Source organism: Aythya marila (assembly GCF_965140915.1).
Source record: "Aythya marila genome assembly, chromosome: 1".
In the NCBI taxonomy this organism is placed as follows: domain Eukaryota; kingdom Metazoa; phylum Chordata; class Aves; order Anseriformes; family Anatidae; genus Aythya; species Aythya marila.
Genome location: NC_139042.1, coordinates 77012542 through 77035319, shown reverse-complemented (window position 1 = coordinate 77035319; position 22778 = coordinate 77012542). Strand labels below are relative to the sequence as shown.

The 22778-nt window shown below is 41.1% G+C and overlaps 1 protein-coding gene across 6 annotated transcripts in view; it reads left to right on the top strand.

The window, feature by feature from the left end:
* Nucleotides 1-9760, top strand: part of ARHGAP6 (Rho GTPase activating protein 6) — a 312049-nt gene extending 302289 nt beyond the window's left edge. For 5 of the 6 annotated variants that reach the window (XM_082775526.1, XM_082775530.1, XM_082775529.1 and 2 more), the window contains 3 exons: nucleotides 3960-4222; nucleotides 6482-6562; nucleotides 7657-9760. In XM_082775526.1, the coding sequence (XP_082631652.1) occupies nucleotides 3960-4222; nucleotides 6482-6562; nucleotides 7657-8363 (1051 nt within the window). In that variant the 3' untranslated portion in view covers nucleotides 8364-9760. The remainder of the gene's footprint in view (nucleotides 1-3959; nucleotides 4223-6481; nucleotides 6563-7656) is intronic. The other variant, XM_082775527.1, reaches the window with a different exon arrangement.
* The last annotated feature ends 13018 nt before the right edge of the window (nucleotides 9761-22778 follow it).

Here is a 22778-nt window from a genome sequence, read left to right as displayed (position 1 = left end):
GGAGGACAAATCAGTTGTTCCTCATATTTCAGTTCTCTTAAGAGTTGAGCATCATGAATTGATGTGTCAGGGAGTTTATGGAAGTTGGTCGTGGTAAAGCACTAATTACCAGTGGCTGCAATTATGAAGTCTGCTTTTGTGGATGACTTTCCCAACGTTTTTGTATGTTGGCTTGATGACAATGGAATTTGAAGTTTCCAGCTGTAAGATGAAGCATCTTTAAACTAACACAAAAATAAAATGTTTCTTATGACTATTTATTGCTTATCATGGTTAATAGATAGAATAAATGTGTTTTAGAGTTATTTTAGGTACAGAGTGATACAGAGTAGTTTTAGAGTAAATGTGTTTTAAATTTGTGCAATTTTCGAGTGCTTTTTATAGCAACGATAGGTTTGGGTTGCTCACCCAAACTTGTGGCACCCAAGATGAGGCCATACAGTAGTTTTTAATTTTCATATTATTATTTTTTTTTAAATTTCCATACTAGTTTCTATAATAGTTTTTAATTTTCCAGTATGTTTAAACACAGAGGCTTCCTGAATCATTGAGTACTCTATCCTGTTACAGTAGCAACCACATCATAATCCTGCAATAATCTGTTTTGTTGGTGGCACTTCCAATATATATGGAAATGGCTACTTCATGCTGCCAAGCCATCAAACTGTGTATGATTTGCCTCTTATAAGAAATAATTGTTTTTCTTCTCAGAAACTTTAAGTTGTAGCAGAAAAGTATTTCTGCCAAAACTAAAATGGGATTTCTGGTTTTGATGGCCTTGATGCCAATGGAAAAGTAGGAATGTCCTCAGTAGAAGTAATTATTGTTATTAACATTTTTGCAAGTCACCCATGCTTGTAGACTCTGGTGGATGACAAATTCAGAAGGATGCCAGTTAAAAACTCCTTAACAGCATAGTCAATTTTTGTTTTGGAATCTGAAATAGTAGTTTTGAACCAGTGCTGTGTAAGTTCTTTCTGCAGCTTTCAAACCTTTTAGTCAGATGCATGCACCTAACCACTTATTAAATCTTTTCCATAATGTAGTTCAAAACCTGTAGAAAATATTTCACTTGCCTTCCCATTTCTCACCTTTAGTAACACACAATTTTCTATTATTCTTAATGGGACTCATAATCTGCCCTTATTCATAGGCTGCATATAGGTATGTATCCTAAGCAGTATTTACATTTGCCTCTATATTTATTTTTTCCCCAACATATAGGTAGACAGTCTCACAATTATCTAGGAGAAGACTAATTAATATCTCTTTGATAATTAACTGAAACTGTAAACAAATCAGATGCAAAATTTTTGTTTTAAGGAACATATGGAGATTTATGTTTTATTTGGAAAGCTGCAAGCCAAAGACTTTTGTTCCTAAATATCATCTTAAGGTTATGTATGTAAAGCAAATGTATGAGATCAATTTCCAGCTGTATAGTATTTAATCCATTTTGATGGTTTCTTAGAGTAAGATTAGCAGAGTCTACAGGAATTTTCTTTAAGACTTTTTTTCTAAAGAAATTTGAAAATTATATTAGATGTAAATAATTGCATGGATTTACTAGCAGAAATAGTAAATGAGGTTAGAAACTTGAATGTTCGGATGTTTCCAAAAACTTGACAGTTTCCATTTAAGTAAATTTTTATCAGGAGCTCTGTCTTGAGACAAGCTAGACTATAAGAGATCATTCAAGGTAAGACATTTAATCAGTGTTTCACAAAGATCAAGTTTTTGTTCCCACATTCTTTCATTTGCATTTCTTTCCCCTCCTTCCTTGTGTTACCTTGCCATGGCTAAATGGTCCAATACCTCCTTTGCCCTGTGCAACATAGTTAGGTTCTGGTCCTGTAAAGATTTACATGAGATAAGCCTCACTGGTGCCAGTGTAAGTGTTAAGCAAATCTGTATGGTAATAGGATGAGGTTTAGATCACACTCAGTCTAGAAAGCTGGAAAGAAAGACTTTTGGTCACAGGAAATCTGCAGATACCAACAGTTTTCCCCTTTCCTCTCAGATCTTTCTGACTCTCTTAAAATTCCTTGAGACATTGCTTAAATGCATGTCATTTTACCTCACACTCACTGCTTAAGTGTTTTGTTGTTGTGTTGGTTTTGTTGGTTTTGGTTGTGTGGTTTTGTTTTGTTTTGTTTTGTTTTTTAAGAACTTAAGGAAAAGGGAAAAAGAAAGAAAGAAAGAAAGAAAGAAGTGTTTTAGTTTGTTATAACATTTTACAAATTTAAAATCCAGTTTAAATACTGTGGCTTCAGTTTGTGACTGTAGATTAATTCACCCTGTGCTCGTCTTCATCTGGGAAGCTGAGATGGGAAGTTACATAACTGAGGCATGATTTACAATTAGTTTTAATGACTCTCCAACATTACCATGCCAGCCATGCTGTTCCCAGGGGACAGTGCCTGGGACAGTGCTGCTTAGCTAAATGGCAACTCTGGTTTTGTGAGTTGGCCCCAGTTACGGTTCAGGATCAGTTCAGTGGTGGTTTTCTTGCTGGGAGATAACTAGGAGACAACATTATTAATTCAATCCTAATGTTTTATGGTTCCTTTTACACTGAAGGGGAAAAAAAAATATATTGAAAAACAGAACAGAATAATCATGATGTTGAGTGTATATATTTTATGTTGTGGGACACAGCACTTGTAAGTCAATAAGGGGAAAAAAAAAACACTGCTTCAAAGTGGTATTAAGTTTTGTCAGTATCTGTGTATTAATCTTTAGTCTGCTGTGGCTAGCCTGTCTTACCACTGTGTGTTTTCTTTATTTTCCTTCCTCAGTTTTACTTCATTTGTCTGGAAAGAGGGTTATTGTTCCATAACAAATAATGTGCTTTGGCTGCTCACTGAGTTCAAGCTGTCTTTGGATTTGACTCTGAGAAGGGCTGGCCGTTTTCAGTATACAAGAAAGACCCTCTGTATTAACACATGCAATCAGACCAGATATTAATGTGAGGTCACTGATAAAAAGTGTTTTGTTCAAGAGAACAGCAAGCATAAGATAAGCATCTAAGAAACAAAGATCAAGGTTCAGAGAAATGAAAAAAAAAAAGGAATAATAAAAATATAAATTATGGGCATACAACAGGGGAAAAAAAAAAAAAAAGAAAAAAAAGTATGTTTGTTTACAGAGTATTTCTACATATGCTACATATGCTTTGGGAGGTTCCATAGCTTACAGATTGCCTCGTCTACATAATAAACAGTAACAGTTCAAGAAATCTCCCTCAGTGTCCCCAACACACTTTCAAAAAAGAGGGGTTTCTTTCTGAGCCTGGGATGTACGTTTTGGTGGGTGTTTCGTGTACTTTTTTCTTTTTTTCTTTTTTTGGTTGAAATTAAATGCAGTCTATGCTGAAATGGTGAAAGAAGTTCTAGAAGTTATTGCCAGAGCCAATTGTTTGCTGCCTCCATCAGAAATACGATAGATATATCTGGTAGTACTTTGTAGAATATTTACCTTCTGGTGCCTCTAGAGGAGGATCCTTCTCACAGTGTTAGAGATGAGCTAAGTATTTGATTTCAGTGGCTGTGTATTACTTTAGAATGGAAGAAGTGATTTTAGCATCCTGCTTATCATCAAACTAATCTTCCCCATCATGCCCTCAGATTTATTGTTGCAACAAGCAGAATTGTCAAGGTAACATAAGGAATTGATTCACTGTTTAATTTCCTGTGGTGAAGTGTATGATTGTGTGGTTTTCGTTGTTTTTTTCATGATAGCAACATCTTTTGATTTTTAGTGGCCTCTGCTGGCCACTTCATGGCAGAAGTTTTACTCATGGAAAATTCACCTCTATACTGCTTCTGAAGTGTTTTCATTTCAGCACCTGTGATCATACTTTTGCATTTAATTTTATCTGTATGATGTCAAACTGCACCTGTAGCTGTGAAAATAAAGCATTTTTCATTAACAGTAGTTTGTTTAACAATATTTCCCAGAAGTCCTGAGATGCTGCGGTCAGAAGGTTCCTACTCCACAGGAGAAAGACACTCTTCCACAGACTCCAACAAAGCTTCGAGCGGAGATGTCTCCCCGTATGACAACAACTCCCCAGTACTTTCTGAACGCTCACTGATGGCAACGCAAGAAGAAGTTGCCCGCAGTCCAGATAAGCTGTACAGGGTGCCTGAACAGTACACCCTGGTTGGTCATTTGCAGCCTAAGACAAAGGAGAATTCTTCTGCATCACAGGCTGGAAAAGGTATATCCTGCTCCTGTTCCACTTTCTAAGTGACCAACATAGGCTTCTGAAGTATCTGTAAAGCGTCTGCTCTATATTGTCAGCTATCAAGACTTGAGGTTATTGTAGTGTAACAATCTCACAAGAAATGATTTTTTTTAATTTTTTTTTCCTGTTGAGCTTTAAGTGTTTGCTCAGTCCTCCTCTTTAGCTTAGACAGCTGCTAGGGATGCTCCTAGTGTGGCATTTGTCAAAACTTGGAGCTTTTGTTTAGTAAAGCAGAACTCTGTATGTCCTGCTCTTCAGCCTTGTAAAGACTTTTTTTCTAGTGCTGCTTGGCAGGACTGTAATACCTACAAGCTTATGCTCTAGACTTTGGAAAAATCTGAGTTTAAGACATCATGCTGTAAATTTTCTCCAATTGAAAAGAACGACCTCAGCTCCATTGCATCGTAGAACATAGCTGAGCTGCACAGCTTTACATCTGTTACCAATAACACATCTAGCAATACTAGAGGAGGGATCCATAATTTCCATACATGTCTAGGGAGTGCACACCTGAATGATTTCTTCTGTAAAGAACTGTTGTTAAAGCTGATGGCTCACCTGCACTCTCAGATGATTTTCATTTTAAAATGTAAAACAATATTAATAACTACTTTCATGAAATACATGTGTAATAAGCCAAACTTTAAGGAATTTCAGTGCTTAGTGGTACAGATAACTGTTTGGTGGCATTTTAAAAAACATTTGGTTTCAGAAGCAGTGGTTAGGTCATTAAATTCCCTTTTGGAATTAATGGGATTTAGACTATTATCTCAATTGTATACTTTATAAATGCCACTGGGTATTATTTAGATGTATTCAGCATCTAAATCTCTGAATAGGCTTCAAAATGTGGTTAGGTTTCTAGTTAGTTATCAACAGGAAATCACATGAAACTTTATCGTATTAACCATCTTTTGGACTGTAATATGCATCACAAAGTTGACCATGATGAATTAGGAAATTTCTTTTCTGCCAGATGAAATCCAAAAATGGCACAAAATGGTTAGAATCCAGCACAAGTGACATGTGCATTTGATTAAATCTCTGTTATGTGACAGCACTTTCTTGTAAGACCCAAGATGCAGGTTGCTAGAGCATGCCTTACAGTGGCTGGTGGGGCTGTTTGAGGGAGCATTCTTTTCCTTAAAAAAGTACATGAACTAACTTTTCTTGACCAAACCTTCCTGTTTTGTACAAATTTCCCATTCACACAAATACAGACTGGGCAGAGAATGCACTGAGAACAGCCCTGAGGAGGAGGACTTGGGGCTGTTGTTTGATGAGAAACTAAACACGAACCAGCAATGCACTTTTGCAGCCCAGAAAGCCAACCATATCCTGGGCTACATCAAAAGAAGCATGGCCAGCAGGTCGAGGGAGGCGGTTCTCCCCCTCTACTCTACTCTTTTGAAACCCCATCTGAAGTGCTGCATTCAGCTCTGGGTCCCCCAACACAGGAAGGACATGGATATATTAGAATGAGTCCATAGGAGGTCCATGAGAATGATCAGAGGGCTGGGGCACCTCTCCTATGAAGACAGGCTGAGGGAATTGGGCTGTTCAGCCTGGAGAAGAGAAGGCTCCAGGGAGACCTTATAGCAGCCTTCCAGTACCTAAAGGTGGCTACAGGAAAGCTGAGGAGGAACTCTTTGTCACAGAGTGTACAGATAGGACAAGGAGTAATGGCTTAAAACTAAAAGAGGATAGTTTTAGATTAGATATTAAGAAAAAATTGTTTACTCAGAGAGTGGTGAGGCACCAGAACAGGTTAGTTGCCCGGAGAAGCTGTGGATGACCCATCCCTGGAGGTGTTCAAGGTCAGGTTGAATGAGGCCCTGGGCAACCTGATCTACTGGGAGGTGTCCCTGCTCATGGCAGGGGGGGTCAAATTAGGTGATCTTTAAGGTCCCTTCCAACCCAAACCATTCTGTGATTCTACAACTTCATTAAGGCAGAAGACAATGGAAATTTCACTCTCTCAGCAAGCTCAGATGTCCTATCCATAAGACAGTGCACTAAATTCATTACACGATCTGAGCCTGAAACAGCAAGTAATTGCAGACAATACATTTGTTCTGTTTGTGTTAGTAAGCCAGTTGCATATGTTATCAACTCTGATATTTTACATAAAATTTTATGTCAATTCAACTTAATATTCTATTTATGTGTTTTTAAATAATGGTTTTAAAAGTACTGATTCACCATCTTCTTCCTGCTCTTCTTCCTATTCAGATGTTTCAGAAGATCATTTTGATATCTGGGGCACCTGGCACTCAACACTGAAAAGTGGCTGCAAAGATACAGGAATTACAGGTCAGAAATTTCTCAGAAGTTTTAAACACAAAGCTAATAAAAGCATAAATGTTCCATGTTTTGAGAAATCACAGTGAAACAAATAGGAGAACTCATGTTGCTGAGAGTTAAATTTGTACATAAGCCACTTACCAGATCTTGGACTTTTAAAGGGTTGTTCAATAAAATACAGAGAAGCACAATGATTTTACAAATGTGAAAGTATTTCAAGCTGCTAGAAGATAATTTAAAGAGTCATCTTCAAATTACTTCAGAAAACAGTTTTATGTAGTTCTAAAACTCACTAGAAGCTGGACACCTGGTGGAGACTTGAAAGTAGCTGCAGTAGTGGCATAAGCACAGCCTGTGAGGCTGGAAGCTCTGGCTCTGCCTGGGAATAGCATGGTCTTGACAAGTTATTGACCCGTTCTGCCTTTTGTTTTTCCTGCAATCTGCACCCACCTCACAAAGAAACTGTAAGACTGAAACACTTTCTGCATCGAAAGATGCTGTGTGCTGTAAGGCTTTATGTTAGAGCAAAGTCCTTGAGTCACCCAGAAATGCAATAGACACAGTTTAGATCAGAAACATTAGAGGTTCACACAATAACAGAATGGCTGAGGTTGGAAGGAACCTCAGGAACTCATCTGATCCAAGCCCTGCCCAAGGAGGGCCAGACAGGCTGGGTTGCCCAGGCCTATGTCCAAGTGGCTTTTGAGTGTCTCTAGGGAAGGAGTCTCCACAGCCTCACGGGCAGCCTGTGCCAGTGCTCCATCACCCACACAGCACAGAAGTGCTGCCTGGTGCTCAGAGGGAGCCTCCTGTGCTCCAGTTTGTGCCCAGCACCTCTTGTCCTGGCACCGGGCACCACTGAAAAGAGCCTAGCTCTACCCTCCATCTGGTAGCCTGAAAAATGCAAGGCTGTTGCTCTATGTCCCCAGGTTCAAAGGTTCAGCCAGTGGGGGAGGGGGCTGATAAACTTTTAATTGTGTAGCCTAATGATAAAAGCCCCTATCATTCTTCTGTGGTATTACACAGGGAAAAAGCAGAAACTTGTAAAATGTCATGTAAAGGACTGTGCAGACTGACATTGTCTTTCTTACTCTGGACCCCAGGTTCTTATGGAAACATTTATGAAAGTAGCTTGCTGCGACCTGGACAGTGCTCTCTTTCCCAGGGGAACCTATCCATATATTCTCCTCGATGGCAAGGCAGCTCCTCCGAATTGGACAGCAGCAGACAAGTCATGCGAAGGAGTCAGACAACTGCTGCCATTCCCGAGTGTCAGCTCCATCCTGCAGTGTCTCGGGTGTGCAGTAACCCACATATTGAAGCCAGCGGTAGGAGTTTGGACCAGTCACGTTCAAAGTCGGAGCGGCACTTGACTTTAAGCAGTGTGGAGGACCTCACTGAGTATGACTTACACGCGGGTTGTTCTCAGAGCACGGCCAAGCCCTCCTACAGAAAAGAGAGGCCACCTCCCCCGTACCCTGGCCCAGCAAAAACAAGCTCTGTGTTGTCTCAGCGATCAGGCGTTTCTTCAACGTTGCACTCGTTGTGGAGACTTCAACGACAGGAAAAAAGTTCAGGGACCAGAGCAGCTGGAGGACCAGCAGCCAAAGCCCCTGAGCAGGCCATCTCCAGGCAGGAGCGATCGGCCCCGCACACTCAAGTGGGTAATATCTATTCGACGGCAGCTCACAATCAGAACAGTAAAAATGTTTCAGAGCCAGACTGGCACGATTGGCAAAGAGAGAGATGGCAAATTTGGGAGCTTTTATCAGCTGATAACCCTGATGCCCTCCCAGAAACCCTTGTATGATCAAACTCGACAGAACTGCCACTTATAACTCTGCCTCCCTCTCATAGGAAAACAACAGTCATGTTGGAAAACTGGGGGCTCGTGTGTTTTCTACCAACTAAGTTACATATAATTTTTTTAAACCTTGTTCACTTTAATTTCTTAACAGCACTGTCAAGCAATCCATTTACAAATACAGTATGTTCCTGTTTTTCAGCAAGCTTTTGAGAAAAAAAGATGAAAATTTTAGTCTAATAACTCTGTATGCATACACTGTGTATAAGATAAAACTGTTGCTTCAATGTGGCTAAAAATGTATTTATATATCTGCAGTTTTGATGATTGTATATTCTGTAATGGGTATTGTATGATAATCATATATTATGTTTTCATATACAGATGTCAATCAGTCATGACTGCTTTTTTTTAAATCACTGCACTTACATTACCGTGATATGCATTGGAATTCTATAGAAAGTGCACAAGCTGGTTTCTGTGCTTATATATAAAAAAAAAATGTTAAGGGGGGGAAGTTGTCCTTCATTTCACTGCCTATTGAAAAACACTAAGAGAGGAACATGAAAAGCCATATATTTTATAAAGGTAATAGTGAGCGAGGGGGGGGGGGAATACCTTTTTATTTTTTATTTTTCTTATAAATATATTTTCAAACAAAATTAAAATTTGATACAAGTTAGATTGTAAAAATATTTTTTTTAGATTCTGGTAGGAAGCAGTTCAGAAGATCAAGAGCAAGGCCATGCATAAACCAACTAAAGATGTAGTGCAAAGGTCTGCCCTCCCATTCTAGAGGAAAAACAATGTTATGTATACAGGATATAATATATATATTTATAAATGTATCATTTTATGTATTGTTCTAAAACAATAAACTGGAATCCAAATTTTAGAAAACCAAACCCGATAAATTGAGGTGTGTAATGACTGAGAAAGAATATGGCTTTTCCTTTAAAATAGCAAAGCTTCAGCATTAAGTAAGTTAGACAAAGTGAAAAGAAAAATAAAGACAGAGATGCTAGCAAAAGGGAGTCACAGAATTTCGGAAATGAACATGCCATTTGGAGAAGTTCACAGCTGTGTTTCTATAAATATTGTGCCAAAGCCTGGGTCGATAGTACTTCAATAACTGTATGCTGCATTGTTAAATATTGATGTTTTATACGCCTTCTGGTGTTTTTAAATTGCAAAAACGTTTGTGGCCAGCAGGTGGCAATGTACTTCAGTATTGTAGAGAAAATTATGTTATCACTTGATAAGGGAAAGTATCATATCAAAAGAATTTTATAAAACATTTTATAAAATTTTAATGAAGTTGAAAACTTATTCAGTGATGTTGTGTTTAAGTTCTATCTTGTGCCATAATGATGGAATAAAAGGCTAAGCAAAACAATGAGCATATTTTTGCTCTCTCTCTTTTTTTTTTTTTTTTTTTTTTTTTTTTTTTTTTTTAGTAAGGTTTATGTAAAAACTGATGTGTTTTTATCATGTTCCTGAGTATCTCTGTTAAAAACATCTAAGAGGCTTAGGGCCCTAAAGACCACTTTTAGATATGACTTAAATATACAAGATCCCAGGTTTTGCTTGTGTCTAAGGCTTAAAAGCCATCATAAAAGGAGCCTGCTTATCTCCAATTTGCCAAGTAAAGTAATAAGATAAAAGTACCAACCCAAGTAGAAAAGGACAGTATTTGGCCTTTGGCTGTTGAACACTGTCAGGTTGGCCAGCTCTTTTTATCAATATTGCATTTAGAATAAATTTCAATTCTGTCCCTTGATACTAGACTTGATACAAAAGATTCTTGCATGTAGCATGTTGCAGCAACCGTCAATTTATTATGAAAAGAAAAACAAACAAAGCCAAACTCACCTAAATTTAAAAGATACTGGAATATAAGAAAGGATTAAAAAAGAGCTCTCACAAGCAATCTTTATTTGATCTTGCTTCAGTATCATCCCAGGCTTGATGCAGATTTGCTATAGCAAAGTCTGTAGCAGTCCTAAAAAACAGGCATGATAGAAATCCTGCTGCAGAAGATGCTCTGTTCACTAGACAACTGTCTCCTCATTTTAAGTCCTTTTCTAAATATAGAAATATCTGTACATTTCTAACATTTTTAGTGAAAGATGTCTAACAACTACTTAGCCTGATAAAGAGATTCCTTTTCGCCAGTACCTCTCTCTGTATATATGTGTATATATGTGTATATTACCATGAATATGGTGTTTATGCAAAAATGGAAAAAAAAAAAAAAAAAACACAAAAAAAAACACACTCAGAGGACAATGTGTCTGCACACATTTCAATATACAATTGCTTGGAAGAAAACATATAGAATAAATCCTGATGAATTAAAAATAACATTGTCCAGGACTGAATCATTTCTCTCTGCTATTTTCATTTGAACAGGACAGAGCAAAATTATCGTAAGCAAGATAGGTATTAAGTAGCTTTAAGTTGTACCTCTTAGATACATACATAAGATCTAACACTTCACTGTTACAACAGTAAGTTTAGTCTGGTTTCCTAAATTTTGATAGCTTTGGGGGAAGTTTACACTTTGCTACAATATGCAAGGGGTAGAGCTGGGCTAGACCAAAAGCTTTTTTTGATTTAGCTAGAAATTTGGAAAACTATTAAACTTAGTAAAATACTTAGAGGAGGAAAAAATAAAAATAAAAAAAATTTTGAAAAGCATATCAAATTATCTGGCAGGTATGCATCTCTCTCCTTCGACTCCTGGTCTTCCAACCCCAAAAATGTCAAAGAACAAAACAAACAAAAACAGGTGTTTGAAACTTCTTGTGAAGGAAATGTTTACTATAACAGGAAGCAGCTGGAACTGCTGGAAGACAAATAGATAGACATGGAAAATAGTGGTCCTAGGTACCAAAGTTTGGAGCTTATGTGGACAGGGTAAGTCCCTCTCTGTTAGCAGGACCAAAGGCTGGGGGAGTGTTAGAGTCTGAAATAAGATTTTTATTGCCACCGTGTAGGACAGAGAGACTGGAGAGAACCTCAGTATAGTTTCTGTCAGAAGGCTGCCATGCTATGTAAACACACATCAACACTCTGAATGCAGAATAGTTGGTAATGAAGTCTATATTGCACAGTAAATCTAACCTTTGCAAAACACGGAGTTTCTTTAAAATCACTATTTTTTATTTGATAAAAAACAAGTCAAAGTAGAAAACCACTGACCAGTGATCAGAGGTTATTGGCCAGTTTTAGGACAAAGAACATCCATAGTCCAAGGTATAAATGTCTAATTCAGTGCTCCAATGATTTATCACCAAATATTTTAGCTATTTAGGGACTCACTTTAGACAAGTTTCTCTTTGATTCACTTGGAAGAAAGGGCTCATGGTCAGTGGTGCTGTGAGACAAAGTGAGACGCCCACATCATGGCAGAAGGAAGGCACGTGTTCGTCAGAGGACCTGCCACCTCCCCAGCTCAGCTCCCACCTGGGCCCCCCTACTGCTTCTGAACTCCCACCACAACCTGTTCATTCCCTGTTCATGGTATGTGCCTGGTGGTCATGTCCACCTCAGTGATGGTGTCTTCAGCTAGAGAAAGAAAGAAAAAGTGATGGGAGGGCAAAGCAATGAATGTTTGGGTAATCTGGGAGGATGAGCAGTTGTTTTGGGTGATGTGATATTAGCAAGGACACTCTGCTAAGGAGTTAGACATTTGTCATTCCAAGCTGAAATTGGTGACGTGATTGATTTTGATGTCTGTCTTGTACTTCAAAAGAGGTTTATGTAGCCCTGAATCATTACTTCTAGCTTTACATGTATGTCAGCCAACATGTCTGTGTGTACTATCCCATTTTAGAACCGTGCAACATTTTTCTTCCTCTGTTGTATATTTATAATATTCATCTTATGAAGAAAGTCCATAGCATGGAGATATCAAAGCCTTTTCTCAGACTGTTTCCCTCAGGAGCAGGATTCTTTCCATAGCAAACGTGTCATGGGTTTCTGCTTCAGCAGACAGCACACTAGAGAAGGTCTCCAGAAGCCACAAGGCCTCAGGGCAAACTCCTGCAGTTCAGCTCTTTCCCTTTGCTTTTTACTACACTACACTGGTTCATGCTTAGGACTTAAAAATCCCTCTTTACACAGCAGTCTGCATTACCGCCTCCCAGAGAAGTGAGACGTGGATGGTGTGAGCATGGGCTGCCAGCAGTGCAGGGGTTCCTCTTCTCTCTTCCATCGTGGATACAACAAAATGGGAGCAATCAATGAACCTCTAGATACAACCCAAATGTGGTGGGGATCCTCTGAACCTGGGGAAAAATGAAAAGAGCAGATTTAGAATAGTATTTTACTTTTGCTTCTGTCTTTGGAAATGCGATGTGACCAAGACCATATTCTGCTGTTGGTCAGAAAGTTGCACCTTCTCCTTCCCCATCCCTCCCCTCTCTTTACACCAGCTCTTGAAGTTGTGGGAGGAATCCCAGGGCTTGTTGCTCTGACTGAAAATTGCTCTGTACAATGTAGAGATTAAATTCAGGTAGCTCAGTGGCTTTCACAAGTGATAGGCATAAGGGAAGGGACAGACAGGTTCAGAGATGGTTAAGAAGGAGGATGGGACTGGCTGTCCCCTCTGGCAGCAGCCTTCAGTTAGCCATGTTTAAATTACTCATGAAACTGCAAAGCTTGCTGCTTAGATTTGTAGGCAAGAGCCTGACTAAGCACTTGAGAGAGGCTTTGTGTTATAAACTTACACAAACTCAACTGCTGTCTTGGGTGCTTGAAATCTCTCAATAGCTCTGCTGTCTACATCAGAAGACCAGTCTGCTAACATGGCACAGTTTAATACCACTTAAAACTCTTGTGCTATTGAAGTGACACAGTAAAATGGGCTAGAATGTATAGTTGTATGGTCTGTTTCCCCCACTTCCCCCCTGTTTTTGTTGTTTCACAGGAAACAGCTGAGGTCAAAAACTCCAATTCCAGCCTTTCTGAAGCACCATCTTATTCTGTGCTCGTGCTGGTATACTGGAGGGTCAGGAACTTCTTCCTCTTCTCAGAATTACACAGGACATAAGTCTCACCATGCTCTCTCTGTCTCTCTCTCTTATTTTTTTTTTCCTTTTTGTTTGAATTCATTTCCAAAAAAAAAAAAAAAAAAAAGAATAACTTCATTGTGCGATGCCATAACCTCAGAGATCTGCAAAGCAGTGGAAATGGTTCTTAGTTGCATTCAAGAGTATCTTGACATCAGTAAGCTCTTTCACATCACTGAGAAAAATGAACTACTGCTGTGCTACAGTTGCTTTAGGGGAAGCCATCTCAGCATCCAGACAGTGCTGTAGAGACCGCAGAGCTATTCAAGGCATGTAGACACCCAGAGTGCTCGGTCATAAAATGCGCTGTCTCTGAGAATAGCATTCATCTAATTTTTCTGAAGTTTAAAGCCTCTCCAGAGATGATCTGGACAAGTCCCTCATCGGTTCCCTTTTCATTCAGTGTAGAGAGACAGGTATTTCTGTGCCACGAGCCATACGGCTTCCTTGGATCTTTCTTTGAAGGATAATCCATTTTGAAGGGATGGTTGCTAGAAGAGCCCATTTCTTTCTATAGCCTACAAAGGAAGGCTAAATAAGTTGCTCAAATAGAGACCACTTTACAGTAGCCCTCCAGATCTGGCTGAATGAATCACACTCAAAGGGCCTGGTAAAACAGAAGCCAGATGATGATCCTGGCAGCAGTAATAAAGCCATTGCCTAACACCAGCAAGTAATTACAGACAGGGAAGGCAAGAGGCTTAGCACACCTTCACAGCTCCTGGGGGAAGTGAAGCCCACCTGGAGGCCTCGGTGATGTTGTGCTCTTCCCTGGGCTGCCGGGTGAAGCTGGGCTTGGGGCTGCTGGTGGAAGCCTTGCTCCTCTCATGGGCCTGGGGTATTGAAGCCAGGAGACAGGGACTTCATGCTTAGCTCTTCTGGATGCTGTACAAACCCCAGGGTTTGCGGTTTTTTTGAATGTGTGGAAGAGACGCTGCCAGGTCTGGAATTGCTTGTTTTGTTGTTTGTTTGTTTTAAAATGGGATCTGTTTATTCACTGGAAACTCAGTTTCCAGCTGATCTGAAAGTATTCATGTACTGGACCAGTTAATTAATTAGTTCAGCCAATGCAAAATGAATAGGGAATTCATGAAAGCATCTGGCCTGGGCATTTTAGAAGTACAGAAGTGAATTTGTGCTGAATCCCAAGCAGCACTGGGAAATGGTCAAACAAAATCTTCCTCGCAAAAGACAGATTTTAATCCTCTTACTCCTTCTGAGTAAGCAGATGTGTTAGCCACTGGACTTTTAGGGGCACAGAGGCAGAAAGGAAGAGCAGAGCTGTCATTATCCACTTATATCCAGGACTACATTTAGGAAGGAGAGGAAAAGCGTGTCAGAGCAGGCGAGAGTAGCATTGCCAGCCACATGGTTACCAGACTCTGGACCCTCTTCCGATGACTGTTTAAACTTCTACATAAAACTGAACAATATTAAACAATGTTTTTGTTAAACAAGTAGGACACCTCAGATCACCATTTCTTTCTGGTGGGTGTCTTCATTTTCCAACCTGTGTCCAACCTGTGGGGACTTCGCACTCGTGCCCAAGGAGGAGAAAAAGGCACTGGTGGACGTGCATATGGTCATGCACAACACTGGGCAAGGTACCAAGGCTGGCCTGGGGGAGTGTGGGGATGTCTGTGTTTGGAGATTATAAAACTGAAAATTTGGCCTACTTTGAGAAAGGACTACCTGAAAATCAAAAGCTTCCTTTAGAGTTTTAAAACTCCTAGATAATGAAAAAAGATGTCACCTGCACCCCAGTTACTATTTTCAAACTGACAGAGGTAAGTAGATAAGTCTCCATACAAAATTGGAGAAGGAAAGAAAGAAAAAGGTTTGGACTGAAAAGCACTTTCTCATGCAGAAAATAATAAATGTGTGTGGTAGCCTGCCAAGTGGGGTTACTGAAGTAGAAACACACTGTTCACTTGAGGACAAGAATCATACAATCACTTTGGGGATACTGAGTGTTGAATATAGAAGAGGAATCTGGCTTTTCTCCTAAAAAAAAAAAAAAGGTTTAAAAGGGTGAGATGATGAAAAAACACTTTGTTACACCCACAGGCTATTTCTGTAGCTAAAGGTTACCAGATTTACTCTTGACCAGGGTGGTATCTTCAATATATAGCTGTGGCCTGCGTTCTTATAGCAAGGAAAATTGGAGCCCTGAAGGAGCTCAGAGCTGCAAGGAGGTTCTTCTGAAATCTTCCCCAAAACCAAAATGTCCCCATATGATAGCACTAAGGTGCTCTGTGAAAAGATCAGTGTGTTTAAAAAAAAATAAAATAGGGAGTGCTCTGAAATAGCAGCTTCATCCCACTGGGAATTTTCTGTGGGTGAAAATTATTTTAGAAGAACCCGTTGTTGATCATTCTGTGAGCTGACAGTGGTAAATGAGTGGTGGGACCTGGGGAGATGGCAGACTCCCCTGTAAATGGAACAATGCCTCTAATAAAAAAAAATAAATAAAAAGGAAGAAAGATTGTTTACAATGGATAATGTGTGCTTTTTTCCCCATGACAGCTATTGACAGATCAGTTGCTGAACCTTCAGGCACTCCCACCCTTGAGAGACTAAGATTTGCAGTTAGAAACATTTATACAATGGAATAGAGGGTAATGTGGATGTGGGATCACCAGAAGGAATGATGGGGAGGCAGGATGGAGCAGTATGGGGCCATAGAAACAAGACTGGCAGGCCAGGTAGCACAGCCATACCCAGCCTCTCAGCACACCCAGACCAGGAAAACAAGGGAGACCCAAAAGAAGAGAAGGGGCTGAAGCCATGAATTGTTGGGGGTGGGATGAGCTGGAGAGAAAAATGTATAAGCAAATGAGCAGGGCTGCTAGTGACCTGGAAGTAGGTCAGGACAACACCTCGCTGTCCCTATCTGGTCTACGGGATCCAAGAGCAGCACATGGTCACCAGGCTATGGAGAAACCTGGAGACATGGCGAGGCCTGCTAGCCAGCATGTCTTGTCCTGTGTCACAGAAAGTAATTTTGTCTGATCCCTGGTGCTGGTGAGAAGGCAGTTACGAGAATATGTGTAAGCAAAGGCAGTTCTGGGTCAGAACAAAATCACTGCCTCGTCCCATATTGTCTGGTGTTGAGCTTTGCTACCACAGTGTTGCTACACAAGTTCTGGGACAGAGTAATACTGTCCTTTATTCTGCTTTTCTTCTAGCCTTAGGGTTCCTGTATTCTTCCTTGTGTAATAAACAAGACTCAAGAAGTGACCTTCAAAACATCCCGCCTTCTTCATAGTGTTTTACTGTTATCTAGCAATTTGAACACTACTCTTGGGAAATACCGGGCTTATATAAGCTCAGAGGGTCTATTATCTAGTTCTCCTTTTCCCCTGTGTTGGTGAAGGGGTCCAATAGCAACACAGCAGTTCCACACCAGATAACCATGGACTACCACAGTCCATTGTTACTACTAACCTCAGCCCTCTGCCTTTTATCCATCCAGCTGGGAAGGGGATGATCAGACTGGATCACGTAGTAGAGGACACCTGTGCTGACAGACTATATCTGCCCCAGGAATGATGAGGTTAGTTATGAGGCTGTGTTGCTGGTAATGCTTTTCCTCCAGCTGCAGTGTCTGGGTTAAATGCTGAACCTGTTGGGGTAGGTGTTTGCACCTGTGTGGGGCTTGGAGCTCAGGGCCAGCAGGAGTCCTGGCTAGGCACAATATGGGTGGTTGCGGGGAGGGGAGGTGGGCATTTCCTTCCTGCAGGCCTGGAAAGATAGGGTCACTTGAAAAGCTGGTCCTATTCCCCAAGGATAAGGAGGTGCTGCCCAGTGCTCAGAATCTATGCTGAAGAATCCTTACCCAGGGGCTGCTGGTAGTTTGTACATTGCTGGACACTATGTTCCCTAAGCTAATTTTGCTTTTGTTGTGCAGAAAAGCCAAACACCCAAGGGTCAGGAGGTGTGGGTAGGGCCCATGATGGTTTAAGGCACATAGAGAGCTGCAGGTGCACAGGGCCAACAACTTATGTGCTGGGAGTGAATAGGAAGCCTCAGGCTCTGGGGTTGTCTGTTTGGCTCTTTCAAACTCACCTCAGGCACCAAACAAGGGTTCTCCCTGACAGCCCAGCAACTTGCATGAGGAGTACCCTGCACACTAGGCAGCTTGGGTGGAAACACCAGCTTGGAGCCTCTAGGTCCCAAGCAATTTTGGCTTAAATAAAGCATGTTCCTAGCCTTGTTCTGCTTCACAAGTCTCGAAGAAGTGGATGGCAAAGTTTAAACCCAGGCTGGTACATGGATAATTATCAGGGAAGGAAGAACTGTGTCTTAAAATCACCAGGGGCATGTTATTAGGTGAAGGGAGAAGGTAGGGTATTGCAGCAGTCACTTAGCTGGTGGCTCTGGGCTCCACCTTTTGGAAGAGTCCCCTTGGGAAGGCAGCAGCATAGGCCCCTTCCAGTTGGTAGCAGAAGTTGTTACTTAACTGCTACCACAGAAGTAATTTGAATGTGCCATGAAGACAAAGGAAAGGGGCTGAAATAAAATACAATAATTCCAGGGGGAAAAAAATAAATCTGTTAGTAAGAGAAGTTCCTTGTTCCTGCAGCTGCCATTGAGCCGACATCAGATCCTCACTGCAGGTAAGCAATGAGCAACTGAATTACTACCAAGACATGCTGCAACAGGGCAGTGCAGATATCATCTCCTTGTCACCTAAGCTCTGGCTAAGGTGCATGTTCTAGTTGCATTTGTTGTAGGCAGACTTGGTTTCATTTCATTTTTCTGTGCTCTTTCCCTCAGTCCCTGCAATCTTCTTACACTGTTGGACTACTAGATCTGCATTGTGTACAGGAGAGAGAGAGTAGGAGCCTGATTGTTCCTGTGAAGAGAGATGTTCTGCAGATTTTCAGTTTAATATTTATATTAGCCTCAGGCAATTTTCTACTCCATGTTTTAGGGGAGTGAGCAGGGAGAACATGTAGATGTTCTTCTCTCTGATAACAAGGGATTAGCTTAAGCACACAGATAAGGAACATCAGGGATGCAGATGGCAATAGAAGAACAAAAGTAACCAGACAAGACCGTGAAGAGAGAAAGCCTCTCCTCTATCCCTTTTCATAGAAAAGATTTAAAAAAAAAAAAAAAAAAAAAAAAAAAGGATAAAAATCTTCCATGACCTTTCTTCCTTCAAACAAGTGAGCAATACCCAGTGTCAAGTCTGATCAGTCCCAACAGAGTGGATTAGGACAGAGCTGAGTGCACTACAAGGCAAGGAAGGAAACTTGGGCACTGGAGACAATAAAACCACATTATTAATTTAGTGCAGCTTTGTGGTCAGAATTTTTTTGCCATGTTCTGCTGTACTGGAGCTCATTTCATTATTGTAAAATGTAGATAACTTCTCCCATGTTTTCTGAGGTATGTCACAACATACACAGTGAAACACTGGGCACAACTCAAAGCCAATAACAGCTAGATAAGATCAGAGTTTTCAGGACATGTTTTATATTTACAGCTTAGTAATGGGTTCCATCCTGTCCATCTCCTTCCCCCCCCCCCTTTTTTTTTTTTTTTTGAAATAGCTAGTGTTACTATAAACATGTCTAGGCACAGCAAGAAGTGCTTCTACAATTTCTCTTCTACATTTCTCTTCTTCTTTTTCTTTTTCTGCAACAGTTCATTTTGAAAATGGACAGGAAAGTCTACTGCGTATCCAGTGTATAGCTAGGCTTGGTCTTGTCATTTAAAGCCAAAAGCTGACTCATGCTGACCCTTGGGTTTGCATTCACGTCTGAACAAATCTTAACAGGTTTATTTGGCAGGAGGGAGAGAGGTGAAAAACTAGTACCAAAATCAGGATGCTTTTGCCACTTGGCAAATTTTTACTTCACGTCTTTGTAGACAGCCTGGTGGATTTGCTGCAAGCTCCTCAACAGCCATAGAGATGACTCCCCAGCAGCAACTCCTCATGACTGTAACTGCTACTGTGAGGAGCAGACCTGACTTCTGTCCTGGTGGCAGCTGTTGATACAGGCCTCATGCAGATCTGTGTGACTGCAGCAAAAGAAATGCTAGCCCTCCCTCAGAGCACTGGGACTCCATGCTACCTCCGTGTCCTCCATGTCCATTCCTTCACAGCTCTGATACCCCTCTGCAGTACACCCCCAGGTGCCTGCAAGTTTTGCAAAGGAGAGAGGCCTGTACAAGGAGCACCGAGCTCGTGGGGAGGCAGGTGGGCAGGTTATGAGCCCCTGGTGTTTCCCATCCTCAGTCTAGCTTCAGGCAAGATCTCAAGTGGCCACACAGCCAGCTCCCCCTGCCAACCCACAGACTTTGCTGTGTGACCAGCTCAGCCTTCTCCAATTTGGAGAAGCCATTGTGGAGCAGAGTTGAGATTATACTGTAAGGATTAGCATCGTATGACCAGAACTTCTTACACTTGTTTCCAATCACCCAGCAGGCGATGTTGTTTATTTGGCAGGAATAAGCAAACACACTAGCACGGCAACTGAAGCAGATCTTTCCACTTAGAAAGTTTCTGCTCACTGCACAATTGCGTTAATGTAAATCCTTTATAATTGGATCAACAAGAGCTGTGCTGAATGCCTTGATTCTTCCACTGAGCGACCAGGTTGCTGGGCTGAGTTCCTCATGGCCAGAACCCAAACCCTGCCAACCTTCTCCCTAGCCAAAATAGATGTTCAGTGAGGGGGGAGAAAGGGAAAAAGAGCTTTTCTTAAATATATCCATATGGGCCTCACCTTTCAGCATCTTTGTCTAGCTGCATATCTTTTTATTCAGTAAACTAAGACACAGGTCACATAGGTAGGCCAGATGAAAACTCCAATACCTGTTGCATGTCAGAGCTTGTGAAAGTTTTCTTTAAAGTATGAGAGTTTTGGGCTGTGTTCCCACAAAGGGATTAACCAGAGAAAAAGCCTCATCACCCATCTCTCTCAACAAGTCTGGGTGCTAAGCTTCTTTTTATGTTTTCTGAACATTATATGCTTGTAGATACACCTGGACTAAAATAAAAGTAGTTTTGTGTGGGGGGCCTTTTCTAAGGGAATTAAGCTCTGTTTCAGTTTTTTTGCTGGTTGTTGTCACATGTCTAAGAGCAATGCCACTCTGAAGTGAGCACTAAATTTTGGGTCTGCCTAAGTCACTTAGTCCTTTTAGAGACTCACGCTAACAGTAGGGCATTGCAAGCCAGATCAGAGTTGTATAATATTGACCTTTTTTTTTTTGTTGTTGTTTTCATGAATGTAAAAAGCTGCTGTTTGAAGAAGTGAGGTTGGAGCTGTCAGAAGGAAATACATAAAGAGTATATAAAGTGTATATGCTGTGAGACCAAGACCTTTGTGTGCTCTTCAGACAGTGTCTGAACACTTGGTTGCTTTATAAGTATAACGTCCCAAGAAGTGCCTTCATAGCTCACATGTAAGGTAAACTGCGTTTTTCCTTTACTTTAAGCATCAGTTTCTGGAGATTTTAGGGGGCACATAAAAATAATACACATGTGAATAGAAAGCAAAGCTTTGCATGATCACAGGTGTGACTGGGATGTTTTCCCTGTATTGGAGGAGAATAAGCAGGGAAAGGCAGCACCAGAGCCCTCCTTTCACCTCATCTCTCATCCCAAGTACAATGTGAGTCCTATTCTAATGCCTGTTTGCAGAGGCAGGAACAATAGAAAACTGTTTCTCAGTATTTGCCTTAGTATTGAATGATAGATGCTCAAAGGAGTGAATGAGCTATGCACAGATAAAGTATTTTAGCAAGGGCTTCTTATGCCATAGAGTTTCAGGTAGCTCAGAACAGAAATTCACAAAATCCCACGTGAAAATTATTAACTGACATCACTATGCTAGCTAGCTGCTCTCTATATTTTTTAACCTGATTTGTCTCGCAAGGCAAACATTTGTAAACTGAATCTCCAGCTTTGGTAGCATCCCCATTTTGCTGCTGTTCCTAAACACAGCATGATCTCTCAGGCATCACCTGGGGTAGTCCAGTTGCACACAAGCAATTTGGTCTCTTATGGTCTGGGGAGGCTGCTCTGCCTGGAGCATTGGGATGAGGGAGGCTTCCACATAGTTCCCCAGATCTCTCCTTTAGGGAAGGCTCTGGATGGAAAGGAAGGCTTTGTTGCTGTTCTTCATCAGTGGCTCCTGAGACCTCCATTACTGTGGGAGGCAAGAGGGCAAAAGCACATCTGGGAGTGCACGTGGGAGAGCAGAAGGTTCAGCAGAGGCTTTGAACAAGTGATCCCATAAACTTCTGTCTTACCGAAGTAGGGTGCTGCCCCATTTTGTCATGTAAAACGTTAAGATGAATATTCCTAGGCAGCTCATTACTATGTCAGGAAGCTGCTGGATTTTAAAGAGGATGATGTGCTATGGCTTTCAATCGGGCTGTAATTTCACCCAGGTTTTGTATTGGCCAGCAAAACCACATCAAAAGGAGTGAAGCCTTGAAGGCTTTCAAGTGATCTGTTAGTACTGCTTAGAGAGAATCCAGCAGAATATGTGAATATTAATCACAGCTAGGTTTCAGTGGGGATAAAAGAAGGAAACAAGATTGCCTGTAAGCAGCTCAAATCCCAGCATTTTCAAGGGGAATTCCTAGGCAATGTTCAGTCTTCTGAGCCTAAGGAGGGTTGAACAGATCTAAAGGTTTCTTTGGTGATGGCCGAGGTATGGCTAAGCTAGGCACAGGCTCTGCTGTTTCAGCTGTGCCTTGGGTGCAAGCAGGAGTTGTAGGACTTCTACTTGTACATCATCAGTTGAGCACATGTGTAAGTCTCCTCAAAGAGTTGTTGTGGTCTGTCCACACACAACTGCCACAGGCCTCTGACAGCTAGGTGACCGTGATGGTTTTGTTGTGATGAGAAAGAGAGTCAAATGGACAAAAAGTATCACGTGACCTTGAGTGAGTGCTGGGAAGAAATGAGGGTAGGGAGTTACCTTGAGTTTTACAAAACATGGTGCCTGAAGCAGAGGACATAGCTTCAGACCTTAATTTTGTGAAGACCCATAAGGGTCTGTACCACTCATGGATGGTGCTTGAGATTCAATAAACCAAGCTTTGCCTCTCACAGACTGACCAGGAGTCAAGTGCTAAAATATTACAACTGGATGAGAGGCCAGTGTGTAACTGGGGGTGTAATGAACTGTCATGTATTACTGGGGATCAGCTGTACACACTAAGGACAGAGCGGAGAGAAGAAAGCACACTCACAGCACAGTTTGGTGTCAAGGGATCTACAGAGGTCATCTGTTTCAGGTCCCTGCTCAAAGCAAGGACAGCTAACAGTTAGAGCACCTTGCTCAGGGCTGCGTCCCATCAAGTTATGGAACAGAGATTT